The sequence below is a fragment of the Cyanistes caeruleus genome, unplaced genomic scaffold (assembly GCF_971803275.1).
Source record: "Cyanistes caeruleus unplaced genomic scaffold, bCyaCae1.hap1.1 HAP1_SCAFFOLD_110, whole genome shotgun sequence".
NCBI lineage: Eukaryota > Metazoa > Chordata > Aves > Passeriformes > Paridae > Cyanistes > Cyanistes caeruleus.
This window is the reverse complement of record NW_028255911.1, coordinates 607,181-622,575: the sequence shown is the minus strand read 5'-3', so window position 1 is coordinate 622,575 and position 15,395 is coordinate 607,181. Positions and strand designations below refer to the sequence as shown.

The following is a 15,395-nucleotide window of genomic DNA, read 5'->3' as shown; positions in this document are numbered from 1 at the left end:
TTCCTCAGAGCCCTGCAGGAGCACCAGCACTGACTGCCAACCTGAGGGGGTTTGTGAAACAAAGCCTCTCCTCCATCCTTTCCCGTCTCAGCCCAGAAAGCTGTCACAGGGTCCCTGGTTCTGTTTTCTTGCTAACGCTGTAGTTATTGTTGTTTGTTTGCCTGGTTATAAATATTAGTAAAGAACTGTCATTCCTATCCCCAGATCGCTGCCTGAGAGCCCCTTGATTTCAGGATTATCATAATTTGGAGGGAGGGGGGTCTACATTTTTCATTCCAAGGGAGGCTCCTGCCCTCCCTAGCAGACACCTGTCTCTCAACACCGAGACATTTCCATGAGTAAATTTTACAAAGTTTTCAATAAAATTCCTATTGATAAATTTGCCTCCATTTCATTTCTAACAAGCTGTTCCTAAAGATCCCATCAGGCTGTCTTAGACACTTTGGGCAAGGGATTCCTTCCAAGCTGGGCCACTTGGGGGGGGATGGGGGCGGCCCCAGGGCGGAGGGCAGGGTGTGCAAGGGCCCTTTGTGACACGCTGCAGCACGGTCACCGTGGGATGGTGGCTACGGGAGCAGATGTCAAAGGGCCCTTTGTGACACGTGCTGACATAGGAGCTGGCGGTGACAGGGCCACGCCACAGTGCTCGGTGCACGCGACGGGTCAGGACGCGCCAGAGCGGTGCTGTGAGGAGCCCCCGCACAGCGCACTCCTTTGTGTCGGACCTGGAGCTTTTCTGAAGCACTGTTCCTACAGGTGACCTCGAGGCCAGACCACAGGTCTTGCTGACCTGTGGCCTTGCTGAGCCTTCCTTCTTAAGGTTCTCTTGAGGGCAGACCGTGGGACTTGGTGACCCGGAGCTTTTCCGACGTGTCGCCCATCCCTGCAGTCTCTGCCCTTGAGACCAGACCACAATCCCTGTCGAGGAGCCTCCTGTCCTTGTGGCAGGAGCCCTCAACACCCAAGTGCAGGACTCGCTGTCTTGCAATCTTGCCAGGACTTGAGTCTTGCAGGTGCCTTCCAGGCACGACTGCAGGACTTGCTGACTCCGAGCTTTTCCGAGCCATCTCTCCTGCAAGTAGCCATAAATCCAGTCACTGCCATGGAGCAGCGACCCCCAAGAGTGCCCAAGTTGGCCTGGCTTGAGGAGGAGGAAGAAGAAGGCTCTGGAGCTGTCCTGGCACAGGAGTCTGAAGAGGTGCAGGACTTCCAGGCACCACAGGAGCGTGAGTTGCAGAGCTCGGCCTTAGGGCTAGTGCCTGTTGCCAGCTTGGCCCCATCCCATTACATGCCATGCCATCCCCTGGTGCTGTTCCTATGGAAAGGATTGGAGAGTCCGAAAGAAGATAGGGAGCAGCGACCCCCAAGAGTCCCCAAGCTGGCCTGGGTGGAGGAGGAGGAGGAGGAGGTCGAGGAAGAAGGCCCTGGAGCTGCCCCAGCACCAGAGACCGAAGAGGTGCAGCAGTTGCAGCCGCTGGAGGAGGGTGAGTGGCAGAGCTGGGCCACAGGGCTGGTGCCTGCGGCCATCTTGGCCCCATCCCATCCCATTGCATCCCATCTCATCCCATCCCACACTGTCCTGTGGAGACACACCCATGGACAGCACAAAAAAGGGGCTGGGGCTGCCCCCGCAGCAGTGGCCGTGCTGCATTCCCTGGGGCATCCCGGGACTGTCCCTGCCTGGGGAACGCAGGGCTGGGCTGTGCTCTCCCGCCTCTCCCGCAGCCCCTCAGCTCTGGCTGCTCTTTGCCAGATGCAGCCATGGACGGCACACAAGAGCAGGACACCGCCCGTGGCCGCTTCCGCAGAGCAGCGCAGGTACCTGCAGCCATCCCCACCTGCGCTGGGCCTGCTGGCACTGCTCAGCCCAGCACCGCACTTGGAGCACTCCATGCAACTTCCCTGCCTTCCTGCCCTTCTCCTACAGTTTCTTTACCAATACATCAAGAGAATTGGCAAGGAAGACACCAGACCTATGGACACTGAGGTCAAAGCATCCTCAGAGGTCTTGGTAGAACAGAGCAGCGCTGCCCAGCTGGATCTGCTAATAGAGACGGCTCTTTTCAATCCAGAGCAAGTAAGCAGCCTGTGGCCAGCCTTTGATCCTCCAGCAATTGCTTGGCTTTCCCAAGCCACGCCTGCTGCTCACTTGAAGCTTTTGAGGCCATGGCAGTGGGCTGGAAGAGAAGCACTTGTCTGGGGAAGAAGCTGGGCACATTGCTGACTCCCTCTGCTAGCATTCCAAGTTTCCCTGTGCCTTCTCCAGGTGCCCGGCGTGGTGAGGTACATCCACCAGTGGCTCATGGCCAATGCGGCTGCTGAGCACAGGATGGACTGGGCCCTGATGCAAGTGGCCGAGGCAGAGCCCGATGATGTGGCCATCACTCTCCTGCGGGTGGCCCCAACGTGTGACAGGTATGGGGCCCAGCTGCCCCGAGGCCTCAGGGCTCCCCAGCCCATCACCCTGTACAGCCCGGCCCAGGGCTGTGAGCAACACAGACTTCCAGGGCCCTCTGGCTGCTCCCTTTGCCAGCCCTGCTACAAAGTTGGCCCCCGAGCCCGCTGCCGTGCTGCCATCCTGCCCCTCAGGGGCCTGTCCCCACAGGGCTGGGCTGCCTGGCTGCTGCTGCCGCTCAGGGCCAGTGGGCACAGGCAGAGCTGGCGGCCAGCTCAGCTCCCCGCTGCTGCCCAGCCCACGGTGCTGTGTCTGACCCCGCAGAGCTGCTATGGCCATGTGGACGACCATCTTGCTCTCGCCCTGGATTTCAGAGGAAGTGACACCGCTCCTCATCAATGTGGTGGGGAGCTGGCCGCAGAAAAACCTGGGCACCTCTGATGGGGACAAGACGGCTGTCTTTTCCCTGACTGTGAGTTTCTGGAGCTGGCCTTTGCTCACCGCAAGGCCGGCCGCCTCTCCAGCAGCTCTGTTGCCTCCTTCCCCCACTGCATCTCCCTGCTTCAGGCACTGGCCACAAACCTGGCCTAGGGGCAGCTTCAGGGCCACCAGGCCCGCTGCTCCCCGTGTCTCCCCCGGCTTCTCCCTGCCATGCTCAGGCCCTGCCACACGGACGCCCCGGCACTGAGCGCTGTCTCGGGCTGCTTTGTCCTCTGCAGGCAACTCTGGTGATGTGGAAGATCCTCCAGGGGCCCTGTTGCCCACAGATCCTCACAGTCTATTTCCCCCGCCTCTTCGTGCATCTGCTCTTCCAAATGTACTTCAGTACTTTGTATATGACAGAGGACGTCCATACCTTCTGGAAGGAATGCCAGGAGCAACACGGCCTCTCCACCAGCCCCAACAGGTGCTCCATGCCACTCCTCCTGTCCCTGCCACTTCCCCAGCCTCGGAGACAGCGCTCCCAGCGTCACCTGGGCTTTGCTGTGCACACAGGTTTGCAGTGCAGACCCTGAAGGCCCTGCTCTGCAGTCTCCACTTGGAGCATGTGGTGGTGGCAATGGAACGCAAGCGTGGCTGGGACACGCTGCTCTGTGCTGACACCCACCACTATGCCGTGGGTCTGCTGGCCAGGTGAGCCCCCCTTCTCCCCACTGCCTCTGGCATTTGTGCCCCCTGCCCGGGATGCCCCCCCACAGTCCCCGTGGCCATGGGCCTGAGGGCCTCGTCACCGAGGGATGGCCAAGGAGACTGCAAAAGGCTGCGAGAGGAACCTGTCCAGGAGCAGCCACATCTCAAGGGCCCAAATCGCCTCACAGGGTGCTGGGGCAATAGGACAACTGTGTCAGTCAGTCCTGGGAGAGGCTTTTCGCACCCTTGCTGAGACTCTTTCTGCCATTTTCCGCCTTCCAGGGTAATGCGCCGTGCATCTGCCCACTTGTGCAAAAGCATCTTAAGCTACCTGCTTGAGGTGCTCAGCAAACCGTTGCCACTCTGGGATGTCTCTGCCATGGCATTCCTTGTGGAGGTGAGCCTGATGGCCAGCACTACCTCGCTCAGCTCCCTGCCAGCCCTGTCCCCTGGCACAGCCACAGCTGCCTGGGATGGCACCCGCGCCCTGTGCTGCTGCCTGGGCCCAGCCCTGCGCACTTCCAGGCTCCTGCCGGCCGGCTCCCCTCTCACTGCCCTGTGCCTTTCAGCTCCTAGATTGCCTGGACTTGAGTGACTGTGGTGACAGCCTAATGGAGATCTTGTATAAGTACCTGTGGTACAATTCCACAGAGATGCATCACCAGGTTCTCAGGGCTCTCCTCCTGCTAAAGGACCGTCCCTCCATGGTGAGAAGGGGGCAGCAGCTGAGGCCGTGTGGGCAGCATGAGGCTGGGCAATGCTGTCACTTGGCCTTGGCTGGCCTTTGCCTTGGGCGCTGAGGCAGCTCCTCCCAGCTCTCCTGCCTCCTGCTTCAGCTGCCCGAGTGCTTTGGGACAGCCCTTTGGCCTCTGGGCCCTGCGGCAGCTGCCCGGGCTTTCACACACTTGTGTTCTGCACAGGCCGAAAGAATTCAGAGCCTGACAGGAAGACTAGTGCACCTCCTGTGGGACTTGGACAGTGACGTGGCCAGGATGAGCACTGCTCTTCTGAGCCATATTTTCCTGAAAGAAGACATCCCAATATCCTGGCGCAGGGCCCTGCAGCTGGCTGAGCCGCTCCTGAAACTCCTGGACAATGTAAGGCTCTGTGCCCCAGCCACGGCCACTGCCTACTGCCCAGACACTTTGTGCCCTGTGCATTTGCAGACCTGTGCCGATGTGGGCCATAAGAAGCCAATGATAAGGTCATTTTTCCTTCCTTCCTTTCATACAGCCTGATAGCCAGGTGCAGCTGCTCTCCATGTCTCTCCTTCGAAGAGTGATGTCTTCAGCAGAAGAAGAAGGAAGAAAGCCCCTGAAGGAACGAGTGTACCAGAGCCTGCTCCCACTCTTTTTCCACTGCCAAGATGAGAATCGGCATGTGGCAGAGGTGAGGACTCCTGGGCTGCTGCTGCGCCTTGGCAGGGGGCTCAGCTGCCTCCTGCCCTGACGCAGGCTTGCAGGCTGCAGCCTCCTCCAGCCCTTGGCACTGGGACACTCCTGTGCCCTGCCTTGTGGGGCCATTTGCGGCTCTCTGCTGCTCCCCAGGCCTCTCGGACAACGCTCCTTCGCGCGGCTGACTTCCTGAAGAGGCCAGACCTGGAGAAAGCTGTGAGGAAGGAGAAGCTGTGGAAGTTTGCCAAGCTCGTGGTAAGGACAGCCTGGAAGTCCCAGCCTCAAGCTACAGAAGCCCCCTGGCCCCGGTGCTCAGTGTGTGGGGCTGGCAGCTGTGCCCCTGCCCACTGCTGCACCCGGGGTCCGCACGGCTTCTTCTCCAGCCCCCTGTGGCCCCGAGCCGGGTGCCGATGGAGCCCCGGCCCAGCGGGGCTGCGGGCCGGGCCGGCACCGCGGCTCCCCGGGCAGCAGCCGGCCCTCTGCCCCCTCCAGAGCCCGGCGCCAGCGGCTGCTGGCCGGGCCTCAGGGCTGGCCGGGCACGGGAGGCCGGGGCTAGCCGCAGGCAGCAGCGCCCGGCCGAGGGGCAGAGCCCGCGCCAACCCTTCCCTCCTGCCGCTCTCTCCAGCTGGCAGACCACAGGATCCCCTTGGCCGAGCACCTGCGCCGGGCCCTGCAGTACCTGCAGGACCCACAGGAGACCCTGCGAGCGGCGGCCATCAGGGTCATCGGTGAGTCCCGAGCCCGGGCTCCCTCCCCGCCCCGCCGCAGCTCGGCCCCAGCCCCGGCTGCTGCCCCGGCAGCGGCACCCGGGCCCGGCGCCCTGGAGCCCCGGCTGCCCTCGGGGCTGCTGCTGCCGGCCTCTGGCAGCCGTGCCCTTGGGCTGAGTCAGGGTGCGGCAAGGGCCCGGGCTGAGCCCTGCCGGGGCAGGAGGCCGTGTGGCCACAGGGCTGGCAGCGCCGCTGGCAGGGAGCTGTGCTGCTGGGACCCTGACAGGCTCTGTGTTCTCAGGGATGGCCGGGGAGCAGCTGAGGGGGCAGCAGGCAGAGCTCCAGGTGTTGTGCGGAGGTGAGCCACGGCAGCAGGCTGACAGTGTTGGCTGTCGGGGGCAGCTGCAGCCCTGGCCAGGCTGTGGAGGGCTCTGCTCCCTGTCCCGATGAGGGGCGGCGTGGGCAGAGCACAGTGAGATTTCAGGGCCACGTGGGGCATTTGTGGCCAGCAGCTTCGGGCTGACCCCCTTGGTCCCTGCTCCCTCCTGGCCAAGGCAAGAGCCGGCTGGCATGGCCCTGGCAGGGGGCTCTCGCTGGGCCCCCACAGCTCTGGGGTCTGACCGTAGCTCTGTTCGTCTCTCTTGCAGCCCTCGAACGCCTGACGGAGGACAGAAGCTGTGCCGTGTCAGACCTGGCACTTGAAACGCTGTATGTCCTCCGGGCCATCCAGAGTGCCCGATATTCCATCCTGCAGAGGATGCAAGACCAAATCCTCAGGGCATGGAGGACACGGCCTCGTCTGTCGGGCTTGGGCTGGCTGCGCTGCTGGAGATGTGGTCAGCGCTGACCTGAGAGGCTCTGTCTTCTGGGGCCACATGGGCCAGCCAGGATTGTTTATTTCATAAGGGTTGTTATTTTCCTATTTTCTCTTCTTTTTAGTATGTAAATAATATAGGATATGTTAGGGCTGAGAGGCTCTATCTTCTGGGGCCACATGGGCCATCTGTTATTTTTTTTTTCATAGAGATTATTCTTTTCTTCGTTTCGTTTCCATCTAGTATGTAAATAATATAGGATATGTTATAAACCACAAGAGTCCCAAGACCTTTCTTTTGCTGCCCAGAGTGTGCGGGGCATAGGGGAAGAGAGGGAAAAGGGTTCTTGTGTTCAGCAACCTGCCGGGGCGTGCAGTGTGCAGGGGAAATGGCCAGAAGCCCCTTGGCCTTTGGTGGTTGTGCTGAAGCCACAAGCCCTGTGGCAGGCAGGAAGCGCCATCTGTGTCCTGCTGCCCGTGTGTTGCTGCCGTGATGGCTGAGGAGCTGCTGGAGCTCCTGTGGGGCTGCGGCGCTGCTGCCGGGCCAGGCTGGGGGAGCCCCTGAGGGCACGGGGTGCTGGGAGGCTGTGAAGGGATGAGGGGCTGCGGAGGCCCAGACGGGACAAGGCAGTGGGAAGGCACGAGGGGGATGTGTGAGGGAGTGGGTGGCAGGAGGTTCCAAGGGGACAGAAGGCCCTGGAGGAGCCGGGGTGGTGGGAAGCCCTGAGGAATTGGGTGTCAGAGGCCATAAGCAGCCCCCGGGCAGCCGCCTGGTCCCTTACACCTGGCTGCTCCGGTGCTGCCCCAAAATGTCCCCCAGGCCTGCAGCAGAAGGCCTGGAGGCTGGGACACCACCCCAGCGGGAGGGTGGGGACAGCCCAAGGTGCCCAGGCTGGGCTGGCTGGGGACATGGAGGGCAGGGGGTGCTGCCAGGCCACGGCCACTGGGTGCCTCCAGGAAGGGGCAGTGGGCAGAGGCAGGGCTGGCGGCCAACCCGGGCCCTCGCGGCTGCCCAGGCCACGCTGCTGTGACCGAGGCCCCCCTGACACAGAGCTCGGGGCCCACAGAGCTGCTGCCACCATGGGGAGGGTGGCGATGTCTCCTCCGGCAGGGCTGCCCAGTGGCTGCTGCCCAAGCGGCTCTGGAGCCCACAGAAACAGCAGCAGAGTGTGCCCAGGAACAGCAGCAGCCCCAACGTCGGCACCTGCGCACTGAGGCGTCCGCAGCAGCCGGGTGCCAAACAGGGGGAGGCTGTGGGCACAATTGCCTTTGCTTTGGCAAAAGGCTTCAGCAGAGTTGGCCACAATGGCTTTCTCTTCACTTGCAGCCTTACAACAACGCTTGCCAGCTTCAGCTGCAGCCTGTGCCCGTGACTGACTTGGATGGCCGTGCTTGAGGGTGAGCTCGCCTTCCACACTCAGGTGCCCCAAGGCAGAGGCACTGGCACCATCCTGAGTGAAAGAGAGAGAGAGAGAGAGAGAGAGAGAGTCTGACGGGGCAGGAGCCCTATGCTGCAGCTGCCCTCCTTCTCTTCTGTCCTGGCACCTTAAAGACACATGAAACCAAATCCTGGACTTGCTTGGAACAAAGGAAGAAGCATCATGCACTGAAAAAAAGCAGGGACTTACACGGCTCAGTTTTGCTCTCCACTTGGGCAATCCCAGAATCCCTGAGCACCTGGTGTTGCAAAGTAGCATCAACATCATCCAGTCTCCAGCCACCTTGCCATGGGCACAGGTGGTGTGCAGGCACAAGGTGTCACTAGAATTGGGAGAACACTTTTCCATGTTGACCTTTTCCTCTCCTGGATTTCAAGCAGAGATGAAAACATCATCTGGTGAATGACAGGTGAATAGTGTAGCTCACAGAACTAGGAGTAGGAGTCTCCAGTGGCCCATGGTGTGTCCATTCAACCATTGTTAGATTGTCCAGTTGGAGCTCAGCGTGGTGCAGCCCGGGCACGGGCACCAGGCTGGTCCATTTCAGCATCCCAAAGTCTTGGTGGCTCCCTGTGCACCCATTGTCTCCTGAATCCATTCTTGAACTCCCAGTTACTGCTGTGCAGGACATGAGAACACAGGAGCAGCTTGTTTGGCTCATTCTTGCCTTTGCTGCTCCTGCCTAAAGGAATCATCAGGACTATATGCTGATGGAATGGGATCGCCGAACAGCAGGGACTTTGTCTCTAGAGTCTAAAACTAAAACCTTGTCTGACTGTTCAGACACTCTAAAATCACGGGTGAGAATGACAGCTTTGGTATGGAAGAATCCTAGAAATCTTGACTTGTGATTTTTCTAGTCAAGGATTTGAATGCCAATGTGGAAACTACCAAAATATTCAAACTTGTTTTCATTGGCAACCCCTTTGAAATGGCATCAGCACACCTCCAGGGGACAGGGTATGACAGTGGGGACAGTACTTGGCAGCTCATGGCTTCAGATGTGGGAGGTAAATATTTTGCCTAGGTACACATTGAAGTTGAAGTTTTCCCAGGGTTTGGATTGACTGGTCATTGCAGGTAACTTTAATCAATGCAAAAGGATGTAAAAGCACCGTTCCTGGAGAATGTGCACTAGGGAGGAAATAGGGAGAAAACCTTGAACACAGCCAGCAGGCTCTGGAAAAATTTATAAAAGTTAAAACTAAAAATAGATGTAGCTTTGTGACTGTTCAGGCAGGATTCTTTCTGTCTGGAGGTGATCGTAAAACATTTTAAAATCTTAGGAAATTCGGGAACTCAGAAAGAAAGTTAGGCTTGACAAGCCCTGGGAAAAGTAGGCCCTGGAAATGTTAGGCCTTGTGCTTGCTAAAGATCATGTGAAACTGCACCTGTGTAATCAATATATGATAAATGATAGAATTGTTAGATGTGATTAGATATAATTATTGTTTAAAGAACATGAGGAACAATGTTAGGGGGCTGCGGTGGGATCACGAGAAATCCATGCTTGGGTAAAAACAATGCATACAATAGAACAATGTAAGTTTAATAATTAATATCTAAGTTGTATAACGATAGAGTATAAAACATGTTTAGCTCAAAAGCAAGATGGGTCAGATTTGGGTCTGTGTACCCCTGACACCCAGAGCTCTTCAATAAAGCACCTGCATATAATCATTGTGTGATGCTGTGTGTTCCTGAACTCTAACATTTTGGTGACCCAGATGGGACCTTGTGAGTGCTGCTGAGCGAGCTCGCGACCCGATCCTGCTCCAGCCGGCACCGAGGGATTCTCGGGGAGCCCATCGGCTGCGACCGTCTGCGCTGCTCACAGCGTCCCCAGGAGAAGAGGTAAGGTGCTTTCACTTTGGTTTGGGTGCCTGCCAATAAGACGCAGCAAAAGCTGCGCTTGGTTGGGCTAAAGGAATTCCTGTTGGGATTGCCTGGGCGCCGTCTGTCAGACGACTGCGAAAGCGTTGCAGGTTCGGCATTTGTGGTGTATTGTAGTTGTGACATGGAGAAGCTTAAAGGGGTTTTGGGCAGCAATGCTCTCATAGCAGGTACTTCTCCTTTGGGGTGCTTATTAGCACATTGGAAACAAGGTCACTTTGGGGAAGAATTACATAAGGCTGAATTGATTTTGGTGAGATCTCCCCACGGAAAAAGACCCCTGTGACACTGTCTCATCTGTTGGTAGCTATAACCTCTCTCTTTCTTTACTTTGTTTTCTTTCTCCTCTCTCTCTCTCTCACTCCCTCTCCTCTATCACATAACACTTGTTATCACTAAAATAAATGTACATTATTGCTGTTGTGATTTAAACTGAAATCCCTTTGTGTCCTTTGTGCCCTCTGAGATCAAAGAAACTTCTCGCGACTCCCACTGGCGTTAGTGAATCGTGACATTTAAACTGGAGTCACGGACAGGATTTGTGACAGACAGAAGGGGCTGCAGGTTTGTTGTGCAGTCTGTATTAGGGGAAAGATGTTTTGCTCCAGCCGCACCCAGCCCGACACTCCCAAGAGAGTGAGCGGTGTCTAGAAAGCAAGGGGGGCAACTCGAATTTCCCACAAACTGCACACGCCGAGGTGAAAAGCACCCCACACTCACTTGAGGGCTCTGTCTGCAGAATTTCACAAAAGATCTCTTAGTGCAAAAGGGTGGGAATGTTTTTGTTGTTGTTGTGTGTATGAATTTTGAGTGCTTGGTGTAGCAAAGAGACAATCAGAATTTTAAACTGAAAGAGTGCCTCCCGAGCACATTTGGTCTTTTTACCCACACAGGGAAGCAAAAAGCAGTGGGTGTGGGTGTGGGTGTGGGTGTGGGTGTGGGTGTGGGTGTGGGTGTGTGTGTATAATTGAAGTTTATACCTCCCTGTAGTGGTTTTCCCTTTGTAAAAATGACTGAAAAGGGCAGTGCAGAAGTTAAAGCTGCATTTTATGCTCTGTTAGCAAAACACAATGCCAGACCTTCTCCGGGAGGGGAAAAGCAGGCGCTTAGTTACTGGTTTAATTTGGAAAATGTGATTGATAGAGTGTGTTCTTTACAAGATGAAAGAAAATTTAAATTGGTCAAAAATCAAACTCTACTCTGCTCAGTTTTGGGAGCTTGTTTTACAGCAGCTCCAAAAACTGGCTTTAAGCAAAGAAGTGAGGAAAGAAGAGGGGGAAACCTCTCTCCTGAATCAAATTTACCCTCCAAAAGAGCTAATTCATTCCAGTAGAAATGATGGACCTGTAAAAATGGCAGAAGAAAAATCAGAGCAAGCAAAGGTGTTAGATGCATTGGTTCTCTTAAGGAAAACCCAGACAAGAGAAAAGAAATCTCTCACTGCCAGTATTGGTGGTCACTGGAGATAAAGAAGGGGGTCCCCAGCAAGGTAATAGATGGCTTCTCACTTCCAAGTTGAGTGAAGTTGCTTCTAATTGGCACTGTCCCAAGTTCATTGTATGGAATGCCCCATTGGATAACCCAGCACAGCTCCACAGGCTCTGGGCTGTGAGCCAAAGCCGTCTCCTTCTCAGCTTCTGGGAGTGGAGCCCAAAGAGCCTCAGAATCAGGGAAACTGGGAACTCTGCCTCTCCTGGGTGAGCAGAGAGGCAGAGGTTGCTTTTATTTCAAATGCTCAGGAGAAATAACAAAACTGGAGACATATTGATTACAGCAATAGTGTGTAGAGAATATTTGAACAGAAGGTGGGCATGATATTTTAGTAAAGGCCTGTCTGCACAAACCAGCTTTTGGTATAAGTTGTGATATTAAAGGCTCATGTCCTTGAAACTTTCCTGAAGCAGAGAGAATGAAGCAAAACAATATCCTTGTGTATAAGAGAAAAAATGTAAACCTGTGTGGATTAACCAAGAGTAACTTGCTTAGCCCAGGGACCCTGTAAAACCCTATAAAAGTGTGCTAAAGATAGAAATAAATGGTGTTCTCCATACTTCTGTGAAGACTAGGCTGAATAGTCTGAGCGGTTTCTCAATAATAGTGGGTCCTATACATCGACTTTTTACTTTTGTAGTTAACACTGGAGCCCAAATTTCTGTGTTGACCAATAAAGACTAGTGCAGGATTTGAGAGTAATATATGAAATAACTAAAGATATTTACCCAGTGGTAGCTAATCCTTGCACATTGTTAACATCTATAAAAGAGAAATAGAAATGTTTTACTGTACTTGATTTAAAAGATGCCTTTTTCTGCATACCCCTTGAGAAAGAAAGCAGGAAACTGTTTGCCTTTGAGTGGGAAAATCCAGAAAATGGAAGGAAAACTCAGCTCACTTGGACACGACTCCCACAAGGATACAAGAACAGTCCAACCCTATTTGGAAGCCAGCTGGGGAAGGAGCTGGAGATTTGGACCGAGAACAGGCAAGTAGTGAGAAAACAATACCTGCTGTTACAGTATGTTGAGGATATACTGATAGCTACAGAAGAGAGAACAACCTGCATAAAGGTAACAATTGAAATTTGAAATCAGCTGGGAATGGGAGGATATAAGGAGTCGAAAGAAAAGGCACAAATTGCCTGGCAGAGTGTGATTTCCCTGGGATGTGAAATCTCACCAGGGCAATGTAAGCTGGGTACTAATTGTATTCAAGCTATTTGTGCTATTCCAGAACCCCAGAACGTGCATGAGCTGCGAGTCTTCCTTGGGATGACAGGGTGGTGCTGCCTGTGGATCATGGACTATGGACTAATTGCAAAAGCCCTGGATGAGGGGGATGAGTGCTGCGGAAAGAAAGAAGACTGCTGTCTTCTCAAGGTACACACATTAAACATCAAGATGCAGTCCTGCAATTGATAAAAGCAATACAAAAACCTGATCAAGTCGCAATTATTCACTGCAAAGGACACCAATAAGGAAACTCCAAAATTTGTGAAGAAAATCGAAAAGCAGACTGGACAGCTCGACAGATTGCTCGAGAAGTGCAAAGAACAATGGCATTGATATCTTTAAAAGTTAATGTATCTCAATTTAATTTGCCTCCAAAACAAATATATTCAATAGGAGATGAGAAATTGGGGCATTTGCTAAATGTTTTGAGTTTTGAGACAATTTAGGGAATTTTGTGGGATTTTAATGGAATTTTGTGGGAAATTGAGATTTAGGGAATTTCGTGTGATTTTTCTGGAATTTTGTGGACCTTTGTGTAGATTTTGTGGGATGTTTCTGGAATTTGTTAAGGTTTTGAGGAGATTTAGGGAATTTTGTGGGATTTTTCATGAATTTTTTTTTATATTTGAGGACATTTTGTAGGATGTTGGTGGATTTTGGTAGGGTTTTGAAAAAAGTTAGGGATTTTTGTGAGATTTTCTGGGATTTTGAGGTAACTTGAAGAATTTTGAAGGAATTTTCTTAGATTTTCTGTGAATTGATGGAGATTTTGTGGGATGTTTCAGGAATTTGGTTGGGTTTTGAGAAGATTTAGGGAATTTTGTGGGATTTCTCTGGAAATTTATGGGGCTTATCATAAATTTTGTGGGATTTTTCTTAAATTTTGTGGACATTTGTTGAGATTTTGTGAGATGGTTCTGGAATTTCTTGGGATATTGAGGAAATTTAGTGATTTTTGAGGGATTTTTCTTGAATTTTGTGGACATTTGTGTAGATTTTGTGGGATGTTACAGGAATTTGGTAGGGTTTTGAGAAGATTTAGGGAATTGTGTGGGGCTTTTCCAGAACTTTGTGGGATTTGGAGGAGACTTGAAGAATTTTGAGGGAATTTTCTTAGATTTTGTGGAAATTTGTGGACATTTTGTGAGATGTGTGTGGAATTTTGTAATGTTTAGGGAAGGTTTAGGGAATTTTGTGGGATTGTTTTAGAATTTTGAGGAGCTTTTGAAGAATTTTGTGGGAATTTTCTTGAATTTTGTGGAAATTGGTGGAGACCTGAAGAATTTTGAGGGAATTTTCTTAGATTTTGTGGAAATGTGTGGAGATTTTTTGAGATGGTTCTGGAATTTTGTGGGATATTGAGGAAATTTAGTGATTTTTGAGGGATTTTTCTTGAATTTTGTGGACATTCGTGTAGATTTTGTGGGATGTTGCAGAATTTGGTAGAAATTTGAGAAGATTGAGGGAATTGTGAGGGGCTTTTCCAGAATTTTGTGGGATTTGGAGGAGACTTGAAGAATTTTGAGGGATTTTTCTTAGATAATATGGAAATTGGTGGAGAGTTTGTGGGACGTCTCTGGAATTTTGTAATGTTTTGAGAAGATTTAGGGAAGTTTGTGGCATTTTTCTGTAATTGTGTGGGGCTTTTCCATAATTTTCTATGATATTGAGGAGATTTTGTGGGATGTTTCTGGAATTTTGTGGAATTTTTGTGGGATTTGGTGGAGAGTTGAAGAATTTATGGGATTTTTCCTAGATTTTTTGGAAATTGGTGGATATTTTGTGAGATGTTGCAGGAATCTGGTTGGGTTTTGAGAATATGGATGGAATTTTGTGGGATTTTCGTGGAATTTTGAGGAATTTCCCTAGATTTTTGCGGGATATTGAGGAGATCTTGTGGGATGTTTGTGTGATTTTGAAGAGACTTGAAGAATTTTGTGAGAGTTTTCTTGAATTTTGTGGGAATTTGTTGAGATTTTGTGAGATGGTTCTGGAAATTTGTGGGATATTGAAGAAATTTGGGGATTTTTTTTGGCATTTCTGTGGACATTCATGTAGATTTTGTGGGATGTTGCAAAAATTTGGTTGGGTTTTGAGAAGATTTAGGGAATTTTGAGGCAATTCCTGGAATTTTGAGGATTTCTCTTGAATTTTGTGGGATTTGGAGGAGACTTGACAAATTTTGAGGGATTTTTCTCAGATTTTGAGGAAATTGGTGGAGATTTTGTGAGACGTCTCTGGAATTTTGTAATGTTTGGAGAAGATTTAGGGAATTTTGTGGCATTTTTCTGTAATTTTGTGTAATTTCTCTAGAATTTTCTGTGATATTGAGGAGATTTTGTGGGATGTTTCTGGAATTTTGTGGGATTTTTCTGGGATTTGGAGGAGACTTGAGGAATTTTGCAGGATTTTTCCTAGATTTTGTGGAAATTGGTGGAGATTTTGTGACATCTTGCAGGAATTTGGAAGGGTTTTGAGAAAATTTAGAGAATTTTGTGGGATTTTTCTGGAATTTTGTGGGAAGTTTGTGGGATTTTGAGGAGACTTGAAGAATTTTGGGGGATTTTCCTTATTTCTTTTTGGAAATTGTTGGAGATTTTGTGAGATGTTGCAGGAATTTGGTTGGGTTTTGAGAAAATTTAGGGAATTGTGTGGGGCTTTTCTAGAATATTTTGGGATTTGGTGGAGACCTGAAGCATTTTGATGGAATTTTCGTAGATTTTGTGGAAATGTGTGGAGATTTTTTGAGATGTCTGTGGAATTTTGTAATGTTTTGAGAAGATTCAGGGAATTGTGTGGGATTTTTTTCTGGAATTTTGAGGCTTTTTCAAGAATTTTGTGGGAGTTTTCTTGAAGTTTGTGGAAATTTGTTGAGATTTTGTGAGATAGTTCT

At 51.7% G+C, this 15,395-nt stretch overlaps 1 protein-coding gene across 1 annotated transcript; it reads left to right on the top strand.

Moving 5' to 3' along the window:
- The first annotated feature begins 580 nt into the window (after window positions 1-580).
- LOC147646213 (maestro heat-like repeat-containing protein family member 7) lies at window positions 581-6,717 on the top strand. Its single transcript, XM_086873797.1, has 16 exons — window positions 581-1,226; window positions 1,326-1,484; window positions 1,754-1,818; window positions 1,928-2,077; window positions 2,267-2,415; window positions 2,720-2,867; window positions 3,115-3,302; window positions 3,392-3,529; window positions 3,809-3,923; window positions 4,096-4,233; window positions 4,447-4,623; window positions 4,760-4,915; window positions 5,074-5,175; window positions 5,546-5,648; window positions 5,929-5,985; window positions 6,275-6,717. The coding sequence occupies exons 1-16, from the start codon at window positions 1,103-1,105 to the stop codon at window positions 6,472-6,474; spliced, it is 2,169 nt and encodes a 722-aa protein (XP_086729923.1). The 5' UTR covers window positions 581-1,102; the 3' UTR covers window positions 6,475-6,717.
- The last annotated feature ends 8,678 nt before the right edge of the window (window positions 6,718-15,395 follow it).

Bases quoted from the DNA above. Each gene is read 5' to 3' on its own strand.
- LOC147646213 (XM_086873797.1), top strand. From the start codon at position 1,103: ATGGAGCAGCGACCCCCAAGAGTGCCCAAGTTGGCCTGGCTTGAGGAG. The intron at 3,924-4,095 runs GTGAGCCTGATG...TGTGCCTTTCAG, and splicing joins CCATGGCATTCCTTGTGGAG to CTCCTAGATTGCCTGGACTT. The intron at 5,176-5,545 runs GTAAGGACAGCC...CGCTCTCTCCAG, and splicing joins GGAAGTTTGCCAAGCTCGTG to CTGGCAGACCACAGGATCCC.